Source organism: Ambystoma mexicanum, chromosome 7p (assembly GCF_040938575.1).
Source record: "Ambystoma mexicanum isolate Mex_15411 chromosome 7p, UKY_AmexF1_1, whole genome shotgun sequence".
In the NCBI taxonomy this organism is placed as follows: Eukaryota; Metazoa; Chordata; class Amphibia; order Caudata; family Ambystomatidae; genus Ambystoma; species Ambystoma mexicanum.
The window spans coordinates 719,612,502-719,635,983 of record NC_090939.1 but is presented as its reverse complement, the minus strand read 5'-3'; the positions used below and the strand labels follow the sequence as shown (position 1 = coordinate 719,635,983).

The 23,482-nt window shown below is 54.2% G+C and overlaps 1 protein-coding gene across 6 annotated transcripts in view; it reads left to right on the top strand.

Annotated features, from left to right (window-relative positions):
• CTPS2 (CTP synthase 2) overlaps positions 1-23,482 on the top strand; it is a 2,467,148-nt gene that overhangs the window by 2,025,160 nt on the left and 418,506 nt on the right. For all 6 annotated transcript variants that reach the window (XM_069636801.1, XM_069636799.1, XM_069636802.1 and 3 more), the window contains one exon: positions 15,983-16,079. In XM_069636801.1, the coding sequence (XP_069492902.1) occupies positions 15,983-16,079 (97 nt within the window). The remainder of the gene's footprint in view (positions 1-15,982; positions 16,080-23,482) is intronic.

Below are 23,482 nucleotides of genomic sequence, written 5' to 3'. Positions count from 1 at the left end.
TGGCACTGATGTTGTGCGTATGGGAGTTGCAGTAAACTATTGTCCTGGGCAATTGGGGGTCAAAGGGGTAGGATACTAGATGGAATTCGTACCCTATTGCTGTAACAAGGCTGTCTGTGACCCCTGGGGGAAGATGACGGGTCACGCAACGCACAGGCAGCCCAAAATCAAAAATTAACGTGAACACAACCCCTCATAGACCACGTGCGTGAAAAAATGAACCCGCACTATGCTGTGGCACCCAGAAACACAAAAATAAGCGTACGCGTAATACACGCAGCCTACAATGACCTCTGAAGGGGAACGCGACACACGGGGCAAGCACAGTTGCTAAGTACGTGCAGAACTCACCGTCTGCCTGGAAAAAGAACGTGAAAAATACGCGCGTGTGCGTGTTGGCAACACCCCCGCCAAAAGAAGAATTGTACGCTGTCTGAGGAGACAGGACAAAAGGAGAAGTGAACTCTGTTTGAGAAAACAGGCCCAACAAAAAATCAGAAAAGAGCTGTCAGAGGTAACAGGGAGTACGAACTACAAACGCTGTGAAGTAATCGCGTGTGAACCGACAAGAAGTACAGATTTCACCCACTCGCTCTCCACGAAAAGCACGTACAAGGAAATGGCGTCCTACACGTAGCTTTTAAACCGGCCCACATGTACATGTCAGATACGCGTGTACGTGGGCCCTTTCCTCCAATTACACGCGATGACACTCGGACATGCAGTTTTTCCACGTGTGCTCTGTCATCACGTGCTATGAGGAAAACGGCCGTGCGCGTAATGTAACTTACGTGCTTACGCGCTAAGGGCCTTTGGTCCAATGAAATCGCGTGCGTGTGTTGACGCGCTGACGCGCTAAGGCCCTTTCCTTGAATTACACGCTGACGTGCAATTTTTTCACGTGCCAAATCACTCTATGTCAAGCTGGCCACGCGAAAACACACGGAACACCACGCTGCTGCCCCGAAGGCCGAATTACTGCCCCAGAGCCCCGAGCACGCTCCCACCTGCCATCTGCTGCTGCCTGACTGCCTGCTGCCCACGTGCCCTGCCATTTGCTGCCTGCACTTCAGCCAGGGGTGTGGTTGCTGTGACCACCCCTGCTGGAACCGAAGACTCCCGACTGGGATTCCATCACTCCACAGCCCAGCCCCAGGACCCAGTTGCCCACCCACTCCTGCCTCTGGGGTTGCCATGTCCAGCACAACACCATCTGGCAGCACTGGCAACCCCCAGCCAGAGAGGAAGAGGGCCACCAGCTTCACTGCCACCGAAGTTTTTGTCCTGGTGGAGCAAGTCCTGGGGCACTATGATGCCCTCTTTGGAAGTTTGCGCGCCGACAATGAAGGACGGACCAGGATCTGGATGGACATCGTGACTGCCATCAACGAGGAGGGGGTGGCTGTCCGCGACTTACATCATGTCAAGAAGCGCTGGGAGGACTTCAGGTCCAGGACCATCAACAAGGCCCGGCGCCTCGCTAAGGCAGCGGATGCCAAGGGGCGCCAGAGCCAGCTGTCGAACCATCAAATGAGGGTCCTGAATGCATATGCCCAGCGCTCTACGTCCATATCCTTGAGAGGCAGACCCGTCTAGAGTTGATGTCTTGTGTTGAGAGTCGTGAAGATATAGAAGACCTCTGTCCCCAAGGGAGAATCCCTAAATCACTCCCTGTGCAACCTTTGCGGCCACAGGTGGAGATAATCCGAAGCCGGAACCGAAGTGCTAGGAACCCCAAGGCAGCTGTGGAAAAAGGCAATGATTAGATACCAAGCAGTCAGGACACTACATACAATAATCCGAATACAGTCAGAGTCTTACCGGGGATCTGATGAAAGGGATGGAAAACCTGAACGGGAGGAAGGTTCCGGGACTCACGTAGGTAAAAGACCCACCCTGCGGGATAGGTCTAGAGGTACCTCGCCAGTCTCCACCTGGAGAGTGTAGTGAAGAGGGCCACAGGTAATCAGGTGGCAGCCACCAACTGGAGAGTGAGATACCCCGTGTAGTGGTGCAATCAGGGAGGCCCAACAGAGATCCGTTTGCAGACGAAGGTCTGAAGCCAGGAAGAGCAGTCTACACCAAAGGGATAAACAAGAACGAGATCCAGAGGAAGTCCGTAGTTCAGTCCGGGGTCAGGAGCCGTGATGAGCAGAAAAGCCGATGTAGCCAAATCCAAACGTGATCCACAAGAAGTCCAGTAAACATAAGCCAAGTCCAAGGAAGCCAGGTAAGCAATACAGGTAAGAAGTCAAACAGAGTACTCCTGGTAAACCAGCTGTGAAGCGTAGGATACCGGCACTGCACTGCTTAAATATCGTCCACTTCCTGGTCACATGATGTCAACCGGAGTCACGTGACCGCGAAACCGGGGCACGTGACCGTTTCCTCGGGTCACGTGATCGGGCCACAACAGCACGAGCGAGTGTGTTACTGCTCGAGCGGTGGCCTAATCTCCAAGGCAACTGCCAATGGAGAAACGGCCGCAATCGTGACTGCAGGGTGTATGGCGTTTGTTTGGCCAGCGCGCGAGCCAACCGGGGTTGCCTACGTGAGCCCCGGGAGACAGGTGAATGGGAGGGGTAGGACACTGGACTGGGTGTCGGGACAAGGTCGTAGGAACTAACCGAGGACATGACAGAGCCCCCCCTCAAAGGCCCACGACCCCGTGGGCAGGAAGGATGTTCCCTATGAAATCGGGAGATCAATCGAGGGGCATGGACATCCGAGGCGGGGACCCAGGTGCGTTCCTCCGGACCATAACCCAACCAGTCAACAAGGTACTGCAGGCGACCCCGAAGGAAACGGGACCCCAATATGCCCGAGACCTCGAAAACATCGGGTGCATCCAGGGACACGGGGGCAGGTGAAGGGCGAAGACGCGTCGAGGATGGGCAGGGCTTGAGGAGGGAGGTGTGAAACACAGGATGTACCCGCCAAGAGGAGGGGAGAACCAGGCGATAGGCCACCGGGTTGATGACATGGGAAACAACATAAGGACCCACAAAACGGGGCATGTGTTTGCGGCAGCCCTTCAAGTGGAGATGACGGGAGGACAGCCAAACCCGGGACCCAACGGGATACAACGGGGCCATGGTACGCCTAGCGTCTGCGGAGGCCTTCATGGATGCCTGTGCCTCCTGCAGATGAACGAGGACCTGGGTATGGAGGGCTGACATGTCTCGAACGCAGGCTACTGCTGCAGGGTTCTCGGTGGGAGAGATGTCGGGGATAGGGAGGACCCTGGGATGCTGGCCATACATGGCGTAAAATGGAGAGAGACCCGTGGAGGAGTGAGTAGCGTTGTTGTAGGCGAACTCAGCGTAATGTATGTTCTGGAACCAGGTTGATTGTTGTTGTAGCATCAAACAACGCAGATATTGTTCCATGGACTGATTAGTTCTCTCGGTCTGGCCATCGGTTTCCGGGTGATAAGCGGAGGAGAACCGGGCATCGATACCTAGAAGAGCGGTCAATGCACGCCAAAAACGGGACGTGAACTGAGAGCCTCGATCGGACACCAGGACAGAGGGAAGGCCGTAGCGGCAGAAAACGTTGTCAAAGAATAACTTGGCCAAGGCAGGGGCAGACAGGATACCATGACAAGGGATGAATTGAGCCATCTTGGTGAAGACATCGACCACTACCCATATGGTGTCGTAACCCTGGATCTTGGGTAAATCGGTTACGAAATCCATGCTCAGGGTGTGCCAGGGTTTTGGTGGCACGGGTAAGGGTCGCAGTAGCCCCAATGGACGACCCCTACGATGTTTGCCCTGAGCACAGACTGAGCATGTGTTGACGTAACAGCCCACGTCGTGCCTCATGGACGGCCACCAACACCATCGTTTCAAGAGATCCAAAGTGCGGGCCTGGCCCGGGTGACCATTGATCGGGGCGTCATGGGACCACTCTAGGGCTAGGTTTCTGGTGTCAGTGGTAGGGAGTACTAAACGGTCCTGTACATATGGCAAACCGTTGTGATAGGTGGGATCCCATTCTGCCAGCTGATCGGGGTGCCTTTGAACCCAGGAACGAATGTTTTCTAGTAGTGCCAGAGGCGGTGTGCATGTACAGACAACATGTCCCCGGGGTAAGAGTGTGTCGGGAAACACCGGTAACGAAACCCCCCCAGGGGAGCGAGACAAAGCGTCCGCCTTGCTATGTTCTGTACCAGAGCGGTGTTTAATCTGAAAGTCGAAAGCGGCGAAGAACAGATGCCACCTGACCTGTCTACTGTTTACACATTTCAAGGCTGCCAGGTCTTGCAGGTTCCTGTGATCTGTGTATACCGTAACCTTATGTTTGGCCCCCAACAGGTGGTGACGCCAAGTTCGGAAGGCGTCCATTACCGCCAGTAGCTCCTTTTCGGTTACGGTATAGTGGGATTCTGCGGGGCTGAACTTACGCGAATGGAAGGCCACAGGATGCAACCGCCCTGTAGTGGGACAAACCTGTGACAGAATCGCCCCCAACGCAAAGGAAGAGGCATCGGCCTCAACGACGTATGGTTGTTCGGGATCGGGGTGTTGGAGCACCGGGGCAGTGGTAAAAGCGTTCTTCAACGCCTCGAAGGCCTGCTGGTGTATCTCCTGCCTTTCAAAAGCAACAAGAGGACTGGTAAGGGACGTAAGAGGCGACACGAGAGAAGAGAACCCAGAGATAAAGCGCCGATAGAAATTGGCGAAACCCAAGAAAGATTGCAAAGTCTTTAGGGTCTTTGGCGTTGGCCAATCGAGGATAGCTCGAACCTTGGCATGATTCATGGCCAGACCACCAGGTGTGATGTTAAACCCCAGAAACTCCACGTTAGACACGTGGAACAGACATTTGTCGGGTTTGATAAACAATGAGTGTTCTTGCAGTCGGGACAATACTTCTCGTACATGTTGTATGTGTTCTTCCAGGGTGTGAGAGAAGACGAGAATGTCATCAAGATACACCACCACAAACGAGTCTAATATGTCCGAGAAGATGTCGTTCATGAAATGTTGGAAGGTGGCAGGGGCGTTGCACAGGCCGAAGGGCATGACCGTATACTCAAAAAGGCCATACCGCGTACAGAAGGCGGTCTTCCATTCGTCACCCTTTCGGATGCGGACGAGGTTATATGCCCCCCGCAAATCCAGCTTGGTATAAATGGAGGCGTGGGTTAACCGGTCCAGGAGGGGAGAGATGAGTGGAATCGGATAACGGTTCTTCACCGTGACGGCGTTAAGCCGACGGTAATCCACACAGGGACGAAGGTCGCCTTCTTTTTTGGGCACGAAGAATATGGGACTGGCTGCAGCCGACTTGGAAGGACGAATGTGACCCAAACGCAGCGCCTTATCAATGTACTCCTTAAGAGTCAGGTCTTCCGATAGGGACAAAGAATAGATGCGGCCTGAAGGTACCAAGGCCCCAGGCACAAGGTCGATTGGACAGTCATAGGAGCGGTGAGGAGGGAGTACTTCAGAGGAGCCCTGATCGAATAGCAAAGTGTAGTCCTGATAAGCCACAGGGATGGGAGCGGTGACTAAACCCACTATGTGTGAGGCAGGGGGAATGTCGTCGCCCAGTATCGTGAGTTGGGCGACAGCACCGAGTGCTAATGCTGGTGTGTCTGTTTCACTGTCCACGGGGAGGCAGTAGTTCTGACATAGTTCAGATTCGAAATGGACGTGTCCCGTTCCCCAATCTATATGCGGGTTATGTTCTCGTAACCAGGGTATGCCTACTATGACGCCAACTGAGGCGTGGATATCAGATCAAAATGGAGGATTTCCCTATGGACTGACAGGATAGTGAGGACGAGGGGGGTGGTCTGTTGCTTAATGGGACCAGAAGCGAGTTCCGTCCCATCAACTGCTTGAACCGGTTCGGGTCGGGGTTTATTGATCAGGGGTAGGTTCAATGTCCGAGCCAGAGCGATATCAATATAGTTCCCGGAGGCCCCGGAATCGATAATGATCCGCACGGGGTGGATAATCCCAGGGGCAGGCTGTATGGTGGCATCTACCTGAATGGGCCTGATCTGACCAAATGATGGAACGATTTTCGGGGAAGGGCGTGGGGAGCTCGATCCTACCCCCGTATCTAGGATCGAGCTGGATGAAAAACCTGCTTCTTGGGTCTGGGTCTCCGGGGACACTCCTTCACAAAATGTCCCCCTAAGCCGCAATAAAAGCAGGCATTCTCAGCCCTTCTGCGCTCCCTCTCTCTCGAGGTGATGGGACTCCTAACACCTCCTATTTGCATCGGCTCACCGGTGGCTTCAGAGGACGACGACGGAATAGCAGAGCTGGCCGTTTGGGAAAACCCGGCCTCAGCCCTGCGTTCGGAGCGTCGTGCGTCTACTTGGAGAGCCAGGTCCACCAGGGCCGGGAACTGGACTGGCAGAGACGGTACCATAGCCAAGGCGTCTTTCATAGGGCTGCTTAGTCCTCTATAGAATACCACCGATCTCTTACTTTCAGGCCAGGAGGTCTCTGCTGCCAGTTGGTTAAATCTTGTGATGTATTCAATAAGAGAGCCCTTCCCCTGGGACAGGTCCAGTAGTTCTAGATCATGGGATTGTGCTTTATACCTGGTGTCGAACACTCGGGACATTTCCAATACTAGCTGATCGAAATCATAGAGGGCAGGATGGTTGGTTTCTAACAGCGGGTTTGCCCAAGCAGCAGCCGTGCCGGCTAGGTGAGAGAGAGTGAATGCCGCCTTGGTGGTAGGATCCGGAAAAACAAGGGGTCGACACAAGAAGTGCAACTTACACTGGTTAAGGAAAGTCCTAAACTTTCTTGGGTCCCCATGGAACTTTTCTGGGGCAGCCAAAGGAAAGGGAGAAGGCAAAACCACCGGAACAGGAGCCGAGGGAGTCGGGATTGGGTGTGCAAGGGGTATCGATGCTGGAGGGGCGTCTCCGAGCTCCGGGTCCAAGGGTAAGGGGTGTTGGGTGCTTTGTAACAGGTCAAGACGCTGATGGACCGCGGTATTAGCCGCCACCATATCGGCTCGTAGTAACGTGATTGCTTGGATGACAGCAGCCAGGGGGTCTTCGGCGGCACCCTCCATATCTTGCACGACAAGGCTTCACAGTCTGTCTTGTGTTGAGAGTCGTGAAGATATAGAAGACCTCTGTCCCCAAGTGCCGCACAGGGAGAATCCCTAAATCACTCCCTGTGCAACCTTTGCGGCCACAGGTGGAGATAATCCGAAGCCGGAACCGAAGTGCTAGGAACCCCAAGGCAGCTGTGGAAAAAGGCAATGATTAGATACCAAGCAGTCAGGACACTACATACAATAATCCGAATACAGTCAGAGTCTTACCGGGGATCTGATGAAAGGGATGGAAAACCTGAACGGGAGGAAGGTTCCGGGACTCACGTAGGTAAAAGACCCACCCCGCGGGATAGGTCTAGAGGTACCTCGCCAGTCTCCACCTGGAGAGTGTAGTGAAGAGGGCCACAGGTAATCAGGTGGCAGCCACCAACTGGAGAGTGAGATACCCCGTGTAGTGGTGCAATCAGGGAGGCCCAACAGAGATCCGTTTGCAGACGAAGGTCTGAAGCCAGGAAGAGCAGTCTACACCAAAGGGATAAACAAGAACGAGATCCAGAGGAAGTCCGTAGTTCAGTCCGGGGTCAGGAGCCGTGATGAGCAGAAAAGCCGATGTAGCCAAATCCAAACGTGATCCACAAGAAGTCCAGTAAACATATAAGCCAAGTCCAAGGAAGCCAGGTAAGCAATACAGGTAAGAAGTCAAACAGAGTACTCCTGGTAAACCAGCTGTGAAGCGTAGGATACCGGCACTGCACTGCTTAAATATCGTCCACTTCCTGGTCACATGATGTCAACCGGAGTCACGTGACCGCGAAACCGGGGCACGTGACCGTTTCCTCGGGTCACGTGATCGGGCCACAACAGCACGAGCGAGTGTGTTACTGCTCGAGCGGTGGCCTAATCTCCAAGGCAACTGCCAATGGAGAAACGGCCGCAATCGTGACTGCAGGGTGTATGGCGTTTGTTTGGCCAGCGCGCGAGCCAACCGGGGTTGCCTACGTGAGCCCCGGGAGACAGGTGAATGGGAGGGGTAGGACACTGGACTGGGTGTCGGGACAAGGTCGTAGGAACTAACCGAGGACATGACAGTTGAGCGGTAAGTGTACATGCATGTTGATAGTACGCTGTGCGTGTCGTGGTGTGCCAGTAGTGTGCAGGTTGCTCATGTGTTTATGTAGGGCCATGCAGGGATGTGTATGAACATGGGCGTGAGGCTGCCACATGTGAGTCCTCTCAGTTGTGAGACACATTGATGGTGTATGTGTTGGTAAGCATGCTGGGCAAATGCAGGTGTGGGAGCACACATGTTTGAATTTCTGTGTATGTACATTGGCATGGTTGTGGCATGGATGGTGGTTCATAATGCATGTATCTGCACTGTGTACATGTTCATGTATGTGCATCTGACAAGTGTGCAACTGTGATGCAACATGGATGCACGTGACACTGATATGTAGAAGGATGAATGGCAGATGTGACATGTATGGCGATCTCATCACTGCAACAGTTGGAGGAGATGTAGACATGCATGTAAGTGTGGTGGCGTGTGTGCATGTCTAGTGCACTCCTTGTGTTTCATGTGATGTCAGGCTCACCTTTGGCTGTTCATGCTGTTGTATGTGTATGGATTTTGCTGCCTGGTGCAATATTGCTGTTCATGTGTGTGAGTTAAAATGTCATGTGTGTCGTGGAGTGTGATGCCGTGTCTGTAGTTAAACAATGCCACTCATGTGCAACTGTCATGTGTGTATCAGTCCATTGTACAGTGCCCTGATGCCTGTGTTTTATCTCTCCATGTCTGCAGCGTCAACTGAAGAAGAGGGCCGGAGAGGGTGCTGTGGAGCACAGCGGCAGGGATCATCCCGCCAGCCGGAGATTCAAGGCCCGGCTCCCCTCCCAGGTTGTCATCTTGTCGGGGAGTGAGGAGTCCGGTGCCGCGTCCCAGGCCGCAGCTGCCGAGGGAAGGTCCAAGAGGCGGAGGTCAGAGTTGGACTCCTCGGCAGCAGAAGGGGCAGCTGAGACCCCACAGGGTCCGACGGAGGAAGATGGCACAGAGTCATCCAGGTTGGTGGGGGGTTTGGTGGAGGAGGAGGCCGTGCAAGGGACAGACACAGGGTCTGGAGGTGGGGATTCCACTGGTGCTAGTGGTGCAGTGCAGGGACAGGAGGTAGCACAGGCCACGCGGAGGTGCCTGTGTGTAATCCTGTCCCCGATCCTGTGACTGCATCATCCCGCACCAGCAGGGATGCCTACGTCCAAACCCGTTTTCAGGGAGGGGATCCGCTTACGACAACTGGCCTTCCTCTCCCTGCGGACGTGGCTATCCGGGACCAGGTTGAGCCTGTCCTGGGTGGGGTGGCGTTGTGTCAACGGGCCATGCGAGGTGTCCTGCAGTCTTTTGCAGGAGACTGCACGTCATCTCGAATGGCTCGTTGACCGCGTTGACCTACTGGGACAGCTCACCAGGGCCGGATTCCTCCGTTTACTGGACCTTGTTCCGACCCCCTCCTCAACTGAACCCCCTATGCTCCAGTCGTACTCCATGCCATCTTCCCACCCATGTATCACCTGGGTACCCTGTGGAGCGGGCTCTGACCCTGCGGCAAGGCTGGTGGAGGACACATCCCTGCCACAGTCGGGAGTCGGACGTCCAGCAGGGGTGGCCACATCAATAACTGCACCCCAGCCTGAGGAGGATGCGCAGGCAGCAAGAGCCAGGGCACAGGCAGAGGCAGAGGCACAGCAGCAGCAGTAGCAAGGTGGGAGCCATGATGGCTCGGGGCCTTCGTCATCGGAGGGGCAGGCATCGGCCAGAGGGCAGGAGGACCCAGGACTGGAAGTGTCTTCCGTGTGGCAGCGGTTAGGCCATGCTATAGATGCGGAGCGGCAGCGGGCAGAAGAGGCACGGCTCACGATGGTCAGGGCGGGAGAACTCCATGCTGAGGGCCCTGAGGCGGGCCGAGTGCCTCGAGGCAATTCACAGGGAGTTGGAGGAGAACATGTCGTCGTCCCTGCGAACCCTCGGGGCCATGGAAGAGGACCGCCTCCAGGACATTGAGCAGGAGTTCGATGATGCCCTGGCCTCGGACATCCAAAAGTGAGCCGTCGGACTAGCCGCTGCCATTGTAAATAGTTTTTAGAGTTAGGTTTCCTTTTCGTTTTCCTTTTATTTGTGGTCAATGGACAATGCCACACACATTTGTATATAGTTATATTTTAAGGTAGTTTCTTAGGTAGGTTTCATTTGTTTAGTTGGGCTCATGGACCCTTTACATCGTTGGACAATGGATTGATTTATTTTTGGGATTTTTGCACATGGATTAATGGATTTTTATTTTGGACAATGGATTGTATATAGTTACATCATGGATTCATTTGGATTTTTTTTTTCATTATGGACATGGAGTAATGGTTTTTTTTTCAGGACAATGTATTGTAAATATTTGGACTATGGATTGATTTCGCATTTTTATTTATCATAAACACGAAACAATGGATATCTTTTTTTTTACCTTTTTTTGGATTTGCGTTGGTGGAGGGAGAGTTTGGACTGTTTTTCTTTCAAATTCTTTTGCATTGCTTATCATTTTCATTCACTCATCTTTTTCACATGCTTTTCATTTCATGTTTGATATTTTGGTATGCTTTCATTTCATTTATTTATTGATGTACATAATACATTTTCATATTTTAGTTCCATGTGTGGGATTTGCTCATTGGGTTGATGCATGTGAAATTGTGGGTTTACACAAGCAATGCCAACCAGTGTATGTGTGTGATGGACATGTGTTGATGTACATAGTTGAGTTTTGGTTTGTGTCTTGAGATAGGCATGTCAGTGTGGGGTGGATTGGGAAATCATTGCGTCTCAAGAATGGGGTGGCGTGATGTGGTATTTTTTGGTGTAGAAGTGGGCCATGACTGTGCATCTTTATTTTGTGTAGGGGGGGACATGAGTGGAACATGAGTGGGGGCTGCTGGCAGGTGCCCTGCACTGCTGGGGGGCAGGGGTGCAGGGGGACATGAGTGGGACATGAGTGGGGGCCTGCTGGCAGGTGCCCTGCACTGCTGCAGGGTGGGGGTGCAGGGGGACATGAGTAGGGGCCTGCTGGCAGGTGCCCTGCACTGCTGGGGGTGGGGGTACAGGGGGACATGAGTGGGACATGAGTGGGGCCTGCTGGCAGGTGCCCTGCACTGCTGGTGGGTGGGGGTGGAGGGGGACATGAGTGGGGGCCTGCTGGCAGGTGCCCTGCACTGATGGGGGTGGGGGTGCAGGGGGACATGAGTGGGACATGAGTGGGCGCCTGCTGGCAGGTGCCCTGCACTGATGGGGGGTGGGGGTGCAGGGGGACATGAGTGGGACATGAATGGGGGCCTGCTGGCAGGTGCCCTGCACTGCTGGGGGGTAGGGGTGCAGGGGGACATGAGTGGGACATGAGTGGGGGCCTGCTGGCAGGTGCCCTGCACTGCTGGGCGGTGGGGGTGCAGGGGGACATGAGTGGGACATGAGTGGGGGCCTGCTGGCAGGTGCCCTGCACTGCTGAGGGGTGGGATTGCAGGGGGACATGAGTGGGGGCCTGCTGGCAAGTGCCCCTGACTGCTGGGGGGTGGGGGTGCAGGGGGACATGAGTGGGGGCCTGCTGGCAGGAGCCCCTGACTGCTGGGGGTGGGGGTGCAGGGGGACATGAGTGGGGGCCTGCTGGCAGGTGCCCTGCACTGATGGGGGGTGGGGGTGCAGGGGGACATGAGTGGGGGCCTGCTGGCAGGTGCCCTGCACTGCTGGGGGGTGGGGGTGCAGTGGGACATGAGTGGGGCCCTGCTGGCAGGTGCCCTGCACTGCTGGGGGGTGGGGGTGCGGAGGGACATGAGTGGGACATGAGTGAGGGCCTGCTGGCAGGTGCTCTGCACTGCTGGGGGGTGGGGGTGCAGGGGGACATGAGTGGGGGCCTGCTGGCAGGTGCCCTGCACTGCTGAGGGGTGGGGGTGCAGGGGGACATGAGTGGGGGCCTGCTGGCAGGTGCCCTGCACTGCTGGGGGGTGGGGGTGCAGGGGGACATGAGTGGGACATGAGTGGGGGCCTGCTGGCAGGTGCCCTGCACTGCTGGGGGTGCAGGGGGACATGAGTCGGGGCCTGCTGGCAGGTGCCCCTGACTGCTGGGGGGTGGGGGCACAGGGGGGCATGAGTGGGGGCCTGCTGGCAGGTGCCCCTGACTGCTGGGGCGTGGGGGTGCAGGGGGACATGAGTGCGGGCCTGCTGGCAGGTGCCCTGCACTGCTGGGGGGTGGGGGTGCAGGGGGACATGAGTGCGGGCCTGCTGGCAGGTGCCCTGCACTGCTGGGGGGTGGGGGTGCAGGGGAACATGAGTGGGGGCCTGCTGGCAGGAGCCTTGCACTGCTGGGGGGTGGGGGTGCAGGGGGACATGAGTGGGACATGAGTGGGGACCTGCTGGCAGGTGCCCTGCACTGCTGGGGGGTGGGGTGCAGGGGGACATGAGAGGGACATGAGTGGGGGCCTGCTGGCAGGTGCCCCTGACTGCTGGGCGTGAGGGTGCAGGGGGACATGAGCGGGGGCCTGCTAGCAGGTGCCCCTGACTGCTGAGGGGTGGGTTCAGGGGGACATGAGTGGGGACCTGCTGGCAGGTGCCCCTGACTGCTGGCGGGTGGGGGTGCCAAGGGACATGAGTGGGACATGAGTGGGGGCCTGCTGGCAGGTGTCCTGCACTGCTGGGTGGTGGGGGTGCAGGGGGGACATGAGTGGGGGCCTGCTGGCAGGTGCCCCTGACTGCTGGGGGGTGGGTGTGCAAAGGGACATGAGTGGGGGCCTGCTGGCAGGTGCTCCTGACTGCTGGGGGTGGGGGTGCAAAGGGACATGAGTGGGGGCCTGCTGGCAGGTGCCCCTGACTGCTGGTGGGTGGGGGTACAAAGGGACATGAGTGGGGGACTTCTGGCAGGTGCCCCTGACTGCTGTGGGGTGGGGGTGCAGGGGGACATGAGTGGGGGCCTGCTGGCAGGTGCCCTGCACTGCTGGGGGGTGGGGGTGCAGGGGGACATGAGTGGGGGCCTGCTGGCAGCTGCCCCTGACTGCTGGGGGGTGGGGGTGCAAAGGGACATGAGTGGGACATGAGTGGGGGCCTGCTGGCAGGTGCCCCTGACTGCTGGGCGGGTGGGGGTGCAAAGGGACATGAGTGGGACATGAGTGGGGGCCTGCTGGCAGGTGCCCCTGACTGCTGGGGGTGGGGGTGCAGGGGGACATGAGTGGGTGATCAGTAGTGCAAGCTGACATGTGGCTTGGCTGGGGGCAGGCCCATTGTAGATGGGCTGCCTCCGGGGCATGACCAGAGGTGCAGGGTAGTCCCCTGTGGTGTGGGCTGCCAGGGTGTAGAGGGAACACCTGGGAGGACCCACACTGCCAATTCACGTGTAGGACTCCCCGCGCACCCCCGAAATTCAGTACACCACTCTGACAGCAAAATCACGTGTGAAAATTCCCACGCACCCCAGGAAGACACGTACCCTGCTCAAATCACGTGTGAAACTTCCCGCGCACCCCAGTTATACACGTACCCTGCTCGCACAGGGCCAATCCTGTGTGAAACTTCCTGCGCACCCCAGGAATACACGTACCCTGCTCAAATCGCGTGTGAAACTTCCTGCGCACCCCAGTTATACACATACCCTGCTCGCACAGGGCCAATCGTGTGTCAAACTTCCTGCGAACCCCAGTAATACATGTACCCCACTCGCACAGGCCCTTTCGCATGTGAAACTTCATGCGAACCCCAGTAATACACGTACCCCACTCGTACAGGCCCTTTCGCGTGTGAAACTTCCTGCGAACCCCAGTTATACACGTACCCCAATCGCACAGGCCCTTTCGCATGTGAAACTTCCCGCAAACCCCAGTTATACACGTACCCTGCTCCAATCGCATGTGAAACTTCACGTGAACCCCAGTAATACACGTTCCCCGCTTGCCGTTTGCTGTTTGGCAGCCCTGTAAACTGTTCCAGGGTTAGCGCAGCCCTTTGCGCTGGATTGGGGATTTTGATGGCTTTTCCTTGCGCGAGGGCGTTCTTGGGGGCGTAACTGGCGCTGCTGCAGGGTCGCTGCGCCACTCTGTGCCACGGCTGATTTTGGAGGCTAAAATCCATGAATACGCTGTGCGCGGAATTCGATTTTAGCGCACGCGGCTGGCGCAGACATTCGCACGCGCACACTGTGCGCCAGCCGCGTGCGCCACTTTTGTGCGAAATTCTATGAATTACCCCGTTAACCTTTATTGTGACCTGCGATTATATAATAAGTAAGGACGCAGCAGATTTGTTTCTCTCTCGTCTGTCCACAACATTGAGATAATTAGATGCACATTCATTGCTTTCTACATTCAATTTAGGACACCTAGTGGACACTTCTAGATACACATTATACTAAGATCTAATTCCTAAATGTTCATTTCCGATGATGTTAGTACAATCTGTTCCCCATCGGTGGTATAGAGTGGAGGAATGGAGGTGTCTGCTAGCTTGGCATCGAGAATAAATATTCTTTGTGTTGAAGGACTAATGTTCTTGATGTCAGGCATGGTAACTGCGTGTCTTACACAGATTCCTTTCGGTGTATGCCTGGATTTCGCGATGGAGCTTTTGTGTTAAGATGTTTCAGTCGTGCATTGTATGCATTGTGGGACTTTTAATTCTTCTTTTGGGATGTGAAAGTGATGCTACATTTGTTTGTTCTTTTGACTTAATTTGTGTCTGTAGGGATTTGCATGTTGTCAGGTTGCGGCAATGTGTATGTTTTGCAAGTGAAGCTCTGTGGAACAGCGTTATTGTAGGCCTTCAAGTTCAAACCTTCGATGTTAATGCCATACGGGTTTGGAGGGTGTGTGTGTGTTCGGGTGCTTCGGTTGTGGAATGGATACGGGGTACGAGCCCCTGCTTTGAATCGTCATTGTCTGGCGATTCTGGCAGATGGTTTGATCTCGCTCTGACTTGGCCACACAAATTGGAGTCCTTGTTAGTGATTGAGTTCACACTAGATGAAGGACTGATGGCTTAACAATTAGGACAGATTTAGGGACAAATGGTGTACCCTCCTGCTCCTCTGCTGGTGGCCCCCAATGCCATCACCTGGAATTGAATTGTTATGGCATTGGCTCCCCCTCGGTTCCTGCGTCACTCATTTGACAGGCAGACATATGGTCACAGGGGTTCACCTGTAATCAACCACTGAATGCAGCCAGAACACTGCATAGTAAAGCACCATGTTCATTATAAATTCCTAGGGCCCCATATAGCTCAGAAAACTTCAGACCATTCAACTACATTATTGTCACACTCCCCTTCTCCGCTTCACTGGACATTTCTTGATTCTTTTCACAACTTTTGTCGTTTAAACCCATACTACCATACATGCATCCCAGCAACTACAATCACTCAACCTTCTGTTATCCTTCCCTTTCATTGTGACCTATGTCTTTCTCTTTTTCTCTTTGACTCTCTCCCTCTTCCCCATATTCCCATGTACCGCTTATCTCTTGCCCGCTTCTTTTTTCACCCCTCAGACCATGGCCTGTTTACACCCTGGGTAGGGTCGCAGTACACCCATACGGACTATGGTGGTGATTTGCGCGGAATAAAAGGCAGTTAACATAACCTACATAATTAGCAGTGCATATTTCTGGATTTCTCTTAATTTAAATTACTGTTCCAAGCAAGGCCAATGTTGTTCAAAATTGTGGATTAAGATTTAAAAAAAAAGATTTCACATTTATTGAACTTTCATGACACCCAACTTTGGTTGTTGCATGCAATGCAGGTTAATGATTTGATTCTTCTTGCTGTTTCTGTTAGTATGCATGATGTAGCTCCAAAAAAATAGATCCATGTGGAAACATGCTTCTGGTGTTTTTTCTGGTGTAACATGGTGTTCATTCTTTACAGGTGAACCCAACGTTGATTCATCATTTTGAAGATAAAGGTTTAAAGTTTGTTGGCCATGATACAGAAGGACAAAGAATGGAGGTTGTCGAACTGCAAGGTATTGTGTCTTATGCCACAATAATACAGATTATAATGTGAATATGATGGCACAGTAACTGCCAGCAAATATTGTACACATTTCTTTTTTCAAAATAATTCTGGTGAATTAGTCACATCTTCCACACATCTCAACACTTTTATACCCCTGTGTATCTACTATACTCGTTGTACACAACTTTTGAGACGTTGTTCAGCATTTCACCATCAGTGGCGCTCATTCTAAGTATGCCGGTCCGGAAACAACAGTGCCAGTAAGCTCACTGGCACTGTTGTTTCCAGGCCGGCATACTACGAGTCTGCCTGCCGGAGCAGTTGTGCCCGACAGGGCAGACCCTGCTGGACACAGCGGCTACGGTAGGCAGACCGACACAGAAGCCCCGGCACCGTTGGGTGCCAGTTCCCATGGAGTCCTTTGGGACTCCATGGGAATGGGGATTTACAATTTACAGGCACCTGTCTTTCCGGAACGCAGATGTTTTAAGACCCCAGTTCAGCGCCAGTAAATAATTACAGGTCTGGCAGCAACCGGACCGGTAGTACCGGCATGGTTACCGCCGGACTCGTAATGAGCCCCAGTTTCTCCTTGCTATTCAATGTGACTGGGAGCACTTGTACCTTCATGTGCTGTCCTCGCCACAGGCGTGTTACATTCAAGTCTTTTCAAGCACATATGCATGCAGATGCCCACCTCGCTTAACAGAAACAGTGGCTGCAGGTTTGAAGCCCTACCTGTTGAATCTCTGATAGATTTTGAGGCCGGTGTTTGAACCTTAGTGAATTTGATCAGCTAGGTGAAAGGCTGATCAACTGGCTAACCCCTCACTCAACTGGGTCCCAAGACTACATGTTCAGAACCGTTTTTTTTTAAAATTCAATTTTTATTGGTTTTTCAAGACAACAAAAGAGCTTATGCATATAATAAACATTGGGCGCATGCCCGTAACAACTTCAGAACATAAAGGAGTCATAAATCTCTGATGCTTTTACCCCCCAACTCCCGTCCCCCAAAGCCCTTTTCTCAGGACGCAGGGTCCGCTTTTCAAGATTCTTCTCTTTGGGCGGCGCCAACCGGGCTTGTGGCCATCTATGTGTAATCGACTCTCCTGAGTCCTGTGTAATGGGTTCTATGCGAAAGCTAATTTCGGGCCGAGTGGAGAGATCAAGTTACCCTCTGGTCATGTCCTCCGTGTTGACGAACGCCTCCATGAATTTCAGCCAATTGGTTTCTATCTGCGCACTTGAGCCCTGTATTGCAGCCGTTAGTCTATCCATAAAGTAGTTGTCCTTGGACACTGCCACCCATTCTCTTTTCGTTGGAAGGGGTGCTCTTTTCCAGGTCCTGGCTCGCGCCGCTCTAGCTGCCAACAATAGGGAGTGTGTCAAATCTGGTAATTTCTCCCAGTACTCATCCCTTTGTTGCAGGCCAAATATTAGCAAGATAGGGTCTAGCGGGTAGTCCCCCTCCCCCGCCTCTCTGGTCCAACTAAGCACCTCCGACCAGTAGGTTTGGACTTTTTGGCATGTCCACCACATGTGCCAATAGTCGGCTTTTCCCCCGCATCCATGCCAACACACTGGGACAACATCTGGGAACATCCTAGAAAGGGTGATCGGGTCATACTGCCACCTGTGGAGAGGTTTGATGGCGTGGGTCTTATATTGGCATGAGATCGATTTCTTAAAAGCCCTACTACAGAGTTTCCCCCAGAGACCATCCCCAATGGCGCAGCCCAGGTCCCTTTCCCATTTCCTTCTGAGGCTCCTGGTCGTTCCCTCCAGGGCGGTCAGAAGAGCTTCATACAGGAGAGAGATGAGCCCCTTCATTTCTGTGTGAGAATCCAGGATTTTTTCAACCGGGGTGAGCTTCCTTTGTATGCATTCCTTCAGCTTTGGCTTCATTAGGGTTCCCTTGAGTCTGAGGTATAGGAGTGGTGAGAGCCTACCAATTCCCAGTGCCTCCTCGAGTTCCTGGATATATATGAACGAGTCCTCCCTAACCAGCTGACCGACCCTACAAAGTCCTGTGTCAAACCAGGGCTGGTAATGTTCGTGGCCTGGAATCTCTTCTAGCACTGTCGTGGACCAGATATGACTTAATGGTGAGGGCCACGTGGTCACTTTCTCCCTGTTTCCCTTCCATGCTAAAGCTTTCCACATGGTTCCTAATATTGGGTGGTCCCTAATCCTTTTTGGGAGTTTTTTTAATGGGACCCATAACCATTCGCCTACAGTGACTGGGCTTAGGAAGGAGTTCTCAATGTAGACCCATTGCTTATTGGGGTCCTCTCTAAGGTGAGGGGCTAAAGCCCAGAGCTGGGCCGCCCTATGATAGGCATTCAGATCTGGGAGGGCAAGCCCCCCTCTTTCTTTGGGGAGGGTGAGGGTCTCGTACCCTATCCTGGGTCTCTGGCCTTGCCATATGAACTTCACTATGCGCCTCTTGGCTTCTCCGAGGTAAATTGCAAGAGCCTCCAAGGGAAGCATCTGGAAGAGATACAGCACTCTAGGGAGCAGATTCTTTTTTATCGCATTTATTCTGCCCATCCACGAGATTTGCCCCTTCCCCCAGCCTTCCATGTCCCTGAACAATTTCCCAAACAGCGGGGGGTAGTTTGCCTGGCTCAGGTCCTCACTGGGTCTTAGAATGTTAATCCCCAGGTATTTTATCCCATCCGTGCAGACTTGAAGACCTAGAGGGGACAATTCGGCTATACATCTATCTGTATCGGAAGCAAATGGGAAGATCATTGACTTGCCTATGTTGACCTTGAAGCCTGAGAAACGGCCCAACAATTCAATTACCTGCAGGGCAGCTGGGACTTACAGTGTGGGTTCCCTCAGGTGGAGCAAGATGTCGTCTGCATAAAGGCCGAGTTTGAAGGTGCGGTCTCCCACCTCAATGCCCCGCACCGTAGGAGAACCTCTGAAGTATTCTGCAAGTATCTCCATGGTAATGGCAAAGAGGAGAGGGGAGAGGGGACAGCCCTGCCTCGTCCCTCTTTGGAGGCTGAAAATACATGACAGGTGTCCATTAACTGTCACTCTGGCTGATGGTGACTCTTACAAGGCTTTGATGGCCTGCCTAATCCCATTTCCGAACCCCAGCTTCTTGAGTACCCCATGTAGGAACCCCCAGTCGACCTGATCGAACGCCTTTTCGGCATCGATGGAGACCAAGACCGGGTTCTCAGCCTTCGGAGCTGCCACCCTCATGAGGTGCAAGGTTTTATGTAATGTGTCTGCCCCCTGTCTCCCCTGTGTGAAGCTCACCTGGTCTGAATGAATTAGGCTCGGCATATGGCCATCCAGCCACAAAGCGATGATCCTCGTGAACAGTTTAGCGTCCACATTGAGGAGGGAGATTGGTCTATAAGAGTGGCAGTCCGATGGATCTTTCCCCTCCTTCGGGATCACTGTGATTAGCGCTTTGCCAAATGACAGGGGCCCCCTCCCTGTCTTCATTATATTTGAGAATAGACCTGCTAAGATTTCCACCAGTAGCCCCTAGAACGCCTTGTAAAAGCCTGCAGTAAATCCATCCTCCCCAGGGGCCCTACCCAACTTCAGCCCCGATATTGCTTTCAGCACCTCCTCTTCTGTTATCGGGGCGTCTCGGGCCAATGACGCAGGAGTTGCAAGAGTTGGGAGGGTGACCCCATCAAGGTATATCTCCCGTGCTTCCCTCGCCACTTCCCCCTCCCTCCCGTACAGAGTCTCATAGAAACTAGCGAATTTCTCTGGTATGCCTTCCGGGTCTGATCTTTCCCCCTCTGCACCATTCCCAATTCTTGACAACCATCTGTCTTCCCTTTGGCCTCGAGGTTTGGCTGCTAGCATGGCATCCGCCTGTCGCCTTTTTCCTAGTACCTCTGACGCAGGTGTTGGAGTCCTGCTACAATTTTGCCAAACTATATTTCCCTGAGTGCCTGTCTCTTCTCTCTCGCCAAGCCCATATCCCTCTCTTTCTCTCCTTCCTCCTTCCCCTCTGACCTTTCCAGGGAGAGTATCTCTGACCTTAACCTGTGGGACAGGAGGGTCCTCACCCTCTTTTTGGAGGCTCCTTCACTTATCAGCCTACCCCTCCAGGTTGCCTTCGCCGCCTCCCATACAATTTCCCGATTCACTTCTCCTGTGTCATTTAGCTCGAAGAATTCTCTGATTGCCGTTGACATTTCCTCCCTAAACACAGCGTCCCTCAGTAGGAAATCATTACATTTCCATAAGGATTCCCTGGATTTCAGACCTGACATGCTGACGTCTGACCAGACCATGTCGTGGTCTGACCAACTGACTGGTCGAATCTCACATGCATCTATTCTGCTCATGTACTGGTGTCCCGTAAACAGGTAATCTATTCTCGTCCTAGTTCCATGGACTGCAGAGGAAAAGGTATATCCCTTTGCCCTTGGATGTAGTTCCCTCCATATGTCCACCAGCCCCTGCTCCCACATCAGGTCCCGGAGCCCCCATTCCGGTCGTCCCTCTCTGCTGCCTGGCTGGGTAATCTTCCCACTATGGTCTAAGTCCCGGTCCGCCCACATGTTGAAGTCCCCACCCAGGAACAAGAGCCCTTCTGCCTTGGGCATCACCTCTCCCATGACCTCTTGGATGAATTCCATTTTACCTACATTGGGGCAGTATATTGCTGCTAGAGTGACCCTGGAATTATGCAGGTTACCGGAGACTACCAAAGCTCTCCCATCCTCCCTCTCCCAACGGGTTACCTCTGTTAGTTTATGGTGCCTATGAAGCAGAATCCCGACTCCGCCTTTCTTTGTGAGGCCGGACGCCCAAAATGCTTGGCCCACATGTGATCCGGGAATGGCCCTCTCTTCGCCCCTCACAGTTCTGGTCTCCTGTATGAAGAGGACATCTACCCTTGCGTTCTTCATTTCTCGCCCCAGAAGGGAGCGCTTTGTTGGAGAGTTAAGCCCCTTGGCGTTGAGTGAGCCTATTCTAAGTGTCTCAACCTGGCCCTTTCTCTCCTTGTCTGCCATTACTTCTGTACATTGTGTTCATTGATTTCCCGGTCCTGTGGAAGCTGCCCTGTTCCCCTTTGGAGCTGGATCTGTGTTGAGCCCGAGAACCCCTACCCAGCCCTCCCTGCCCTTCCCTCTCCCCTCTCCCTCCCCTGTTTGTGATGCCTGCCAATGGGCAAGCCACCAGTGTGAAAGCATGCTCGTGCACTGCAGTTCTCGAGATAAAAATTGTGTCCCCGGCCGGGGTTATTCAGCTGCTGTCCTTGCACTCCCTGCCAGATCGTATTCATTCCTCTAATCTCCTCCTGCTCCTGACTTCGGGGTGTTTGGTTTTTTAAATTTTCTCCTGCCCTTTTTCTTCTTTGTCGACCAGGGGCCCTCCGGTTCTCTCCTAGCTCTGCCGATGCCTGGGTTCCCTCTCTGTCTCCCTCCTCCTGGGTGTCTCCCTTAAGCACCTGCAGCACCTGTGTGGCCTCTTTACCACTGGTCACCCTGTAGTCTACCCCAGCTCGTTCGAAGGATAAGGCAAACGGGAAGGACCATCTATATCTTATGTCCTGGCTTGTAAGCCACTGGGTGAGCGGGCGGCATTCTCATCTGCGGGTGAGCGTGATGGTTGATAGATCTTGATAGATCTTGATAAATCTTGATTGTATCCCCTTCAAAGATGAAGCTCCCCAACCTTTTTGCCTTCTCCAGGACCTCCATTTTCTCCCTGTAGCGGAGGAACCGCACCACGATGGTCCTTGGGCCACCCCCTGCGCCTCCTCCACCTATGTGCGCTCTTTCGAGGTGGACCGCCTTGCCCCCCCTCAAGCATGAAAAGTTGGTTTATCAGGCCCTGGACTTTTCTCCCCACGTCGGCAGCTGTCTCCCCTCTCTCCTGGGTCACGCCCATAATGCAAAAGTTGTTTCAACGTTCTCTGTTTTCTAAATCATCCATCTTGATAATTATGTCCTCCTCTCTTATTTCTAGGTCCGTTAGCCTTGCCTCATATTTCATGTCCAGAAGGTCTGTCTGGAGATGATTGTTTTCCATCCCTTCCATTTTGTCCTCCAGAGTATCCACTCTCCCCTTGAGGTCTACGATGGAGGCCTGTATGTCTGTGCAAATTTCCTTGATCTCCTGGAGAATGTCCCTGAGGTCGTCCTTAATGAGTGCTGTGGAGGGTGGGTCCCCTACAGCGGGCATGATGGCTCTGTGGACCTCCTTCTGGGCCTGGGGATGCCGGCGAAAGCGCTGCAGGGAGGGGATCGCTCTGGAGGGTGGGTCTGCTCCAGGGTCTGGGTATAGTGAGGCACCTGGGGGTCGTGCCACTATGCAGGTTCTCCTTGTGGTGTCCTCAATGTTCAGGTCGGGGCACCAGCCCTACTTCTCTGCCGGGGTACTGAATTTCTGTTTGCTTTACTTAATATTATCCCCAGGGCTCTATGGAAGTTTCGCGCCCAGAGCCAGGGCCTGCAGGGCCTGCTCTCCAGGATGGGCCCCTGCTACCATGACCAGGGGAGGCCCCAAGGTTATGTGGCAGCCGAGGCCTCCCAGGCCATCCGCCCGTCCGGGCTAGTCACCGGGCTTATCAACGAGGAGGGGCCGGGGGGCGACCCCCACTGCTTGGTCTTCTGAGTTCCGCTTCCCCTCCGCCACCTCCTCACCTTCTCAAGCCCACTGTCACAACGTTGGGCCCCGCTGTGTAAACGCTGTGGCCCGGGGAGCCTCGATGCCGCCTGCAGGATCGGTGCCCTAGATTGGGCTCCTCCTCTGTGGGTGCTGCTACTGGTGAGGGGCCGGGTGGGCCTCCAGGCTCAAAATTCGAGGCTGGGGGGCCCCAACCGAGGGGGGCGCTCCTGGGATCCCTCCGGCAGTACTCCTCCAGTTCCGGCGTGACGATCCGAGGGGGGGGCCCGGGGCGGCCTCCTCTCAGCCTTCGGGCCCGTGAAGCTCCTCGTCTTGGCGGGGAATGTGTCAGCTGGCCCTCCACCCAAGGCCGCCTAAGGACCGTTGCCACCCCTGGCACGTGTCCTCCGGGCTCACTCTGCTGGTGGGGGTTGGGGGGGTGCCCGGCCCCTCAGGTTTCCCCACGGGTCCGCGGTACTGGCTGCCTTCACGGTCCCCGGCGCTCACCCGGCTCTGCGGCCGGTGCGTGCTCAGACACCCTCCCCCGGGGCCACGGTTCGGGCAAACGCCATGGGCGTGCCTGCAGTGGGACCCAAACTCTTCCCTCTGCGGGGTCAACTGCGTGGGGCGATGGTCCTTCTTCGGCTGGGTTCTGCACTCCCGGCCGGGGTCTGGGAAAGCACGCTAGGCCCTGCGGTGCAGTCAGGAGCGCAAGCCTCACGCGTCACACATGCTCCGCGCCCCCTGGTGGTCTCCAGAACCGTTTTTAATGATCTCAGTAAATTGTTAAATTAAAAGAAATAAAAA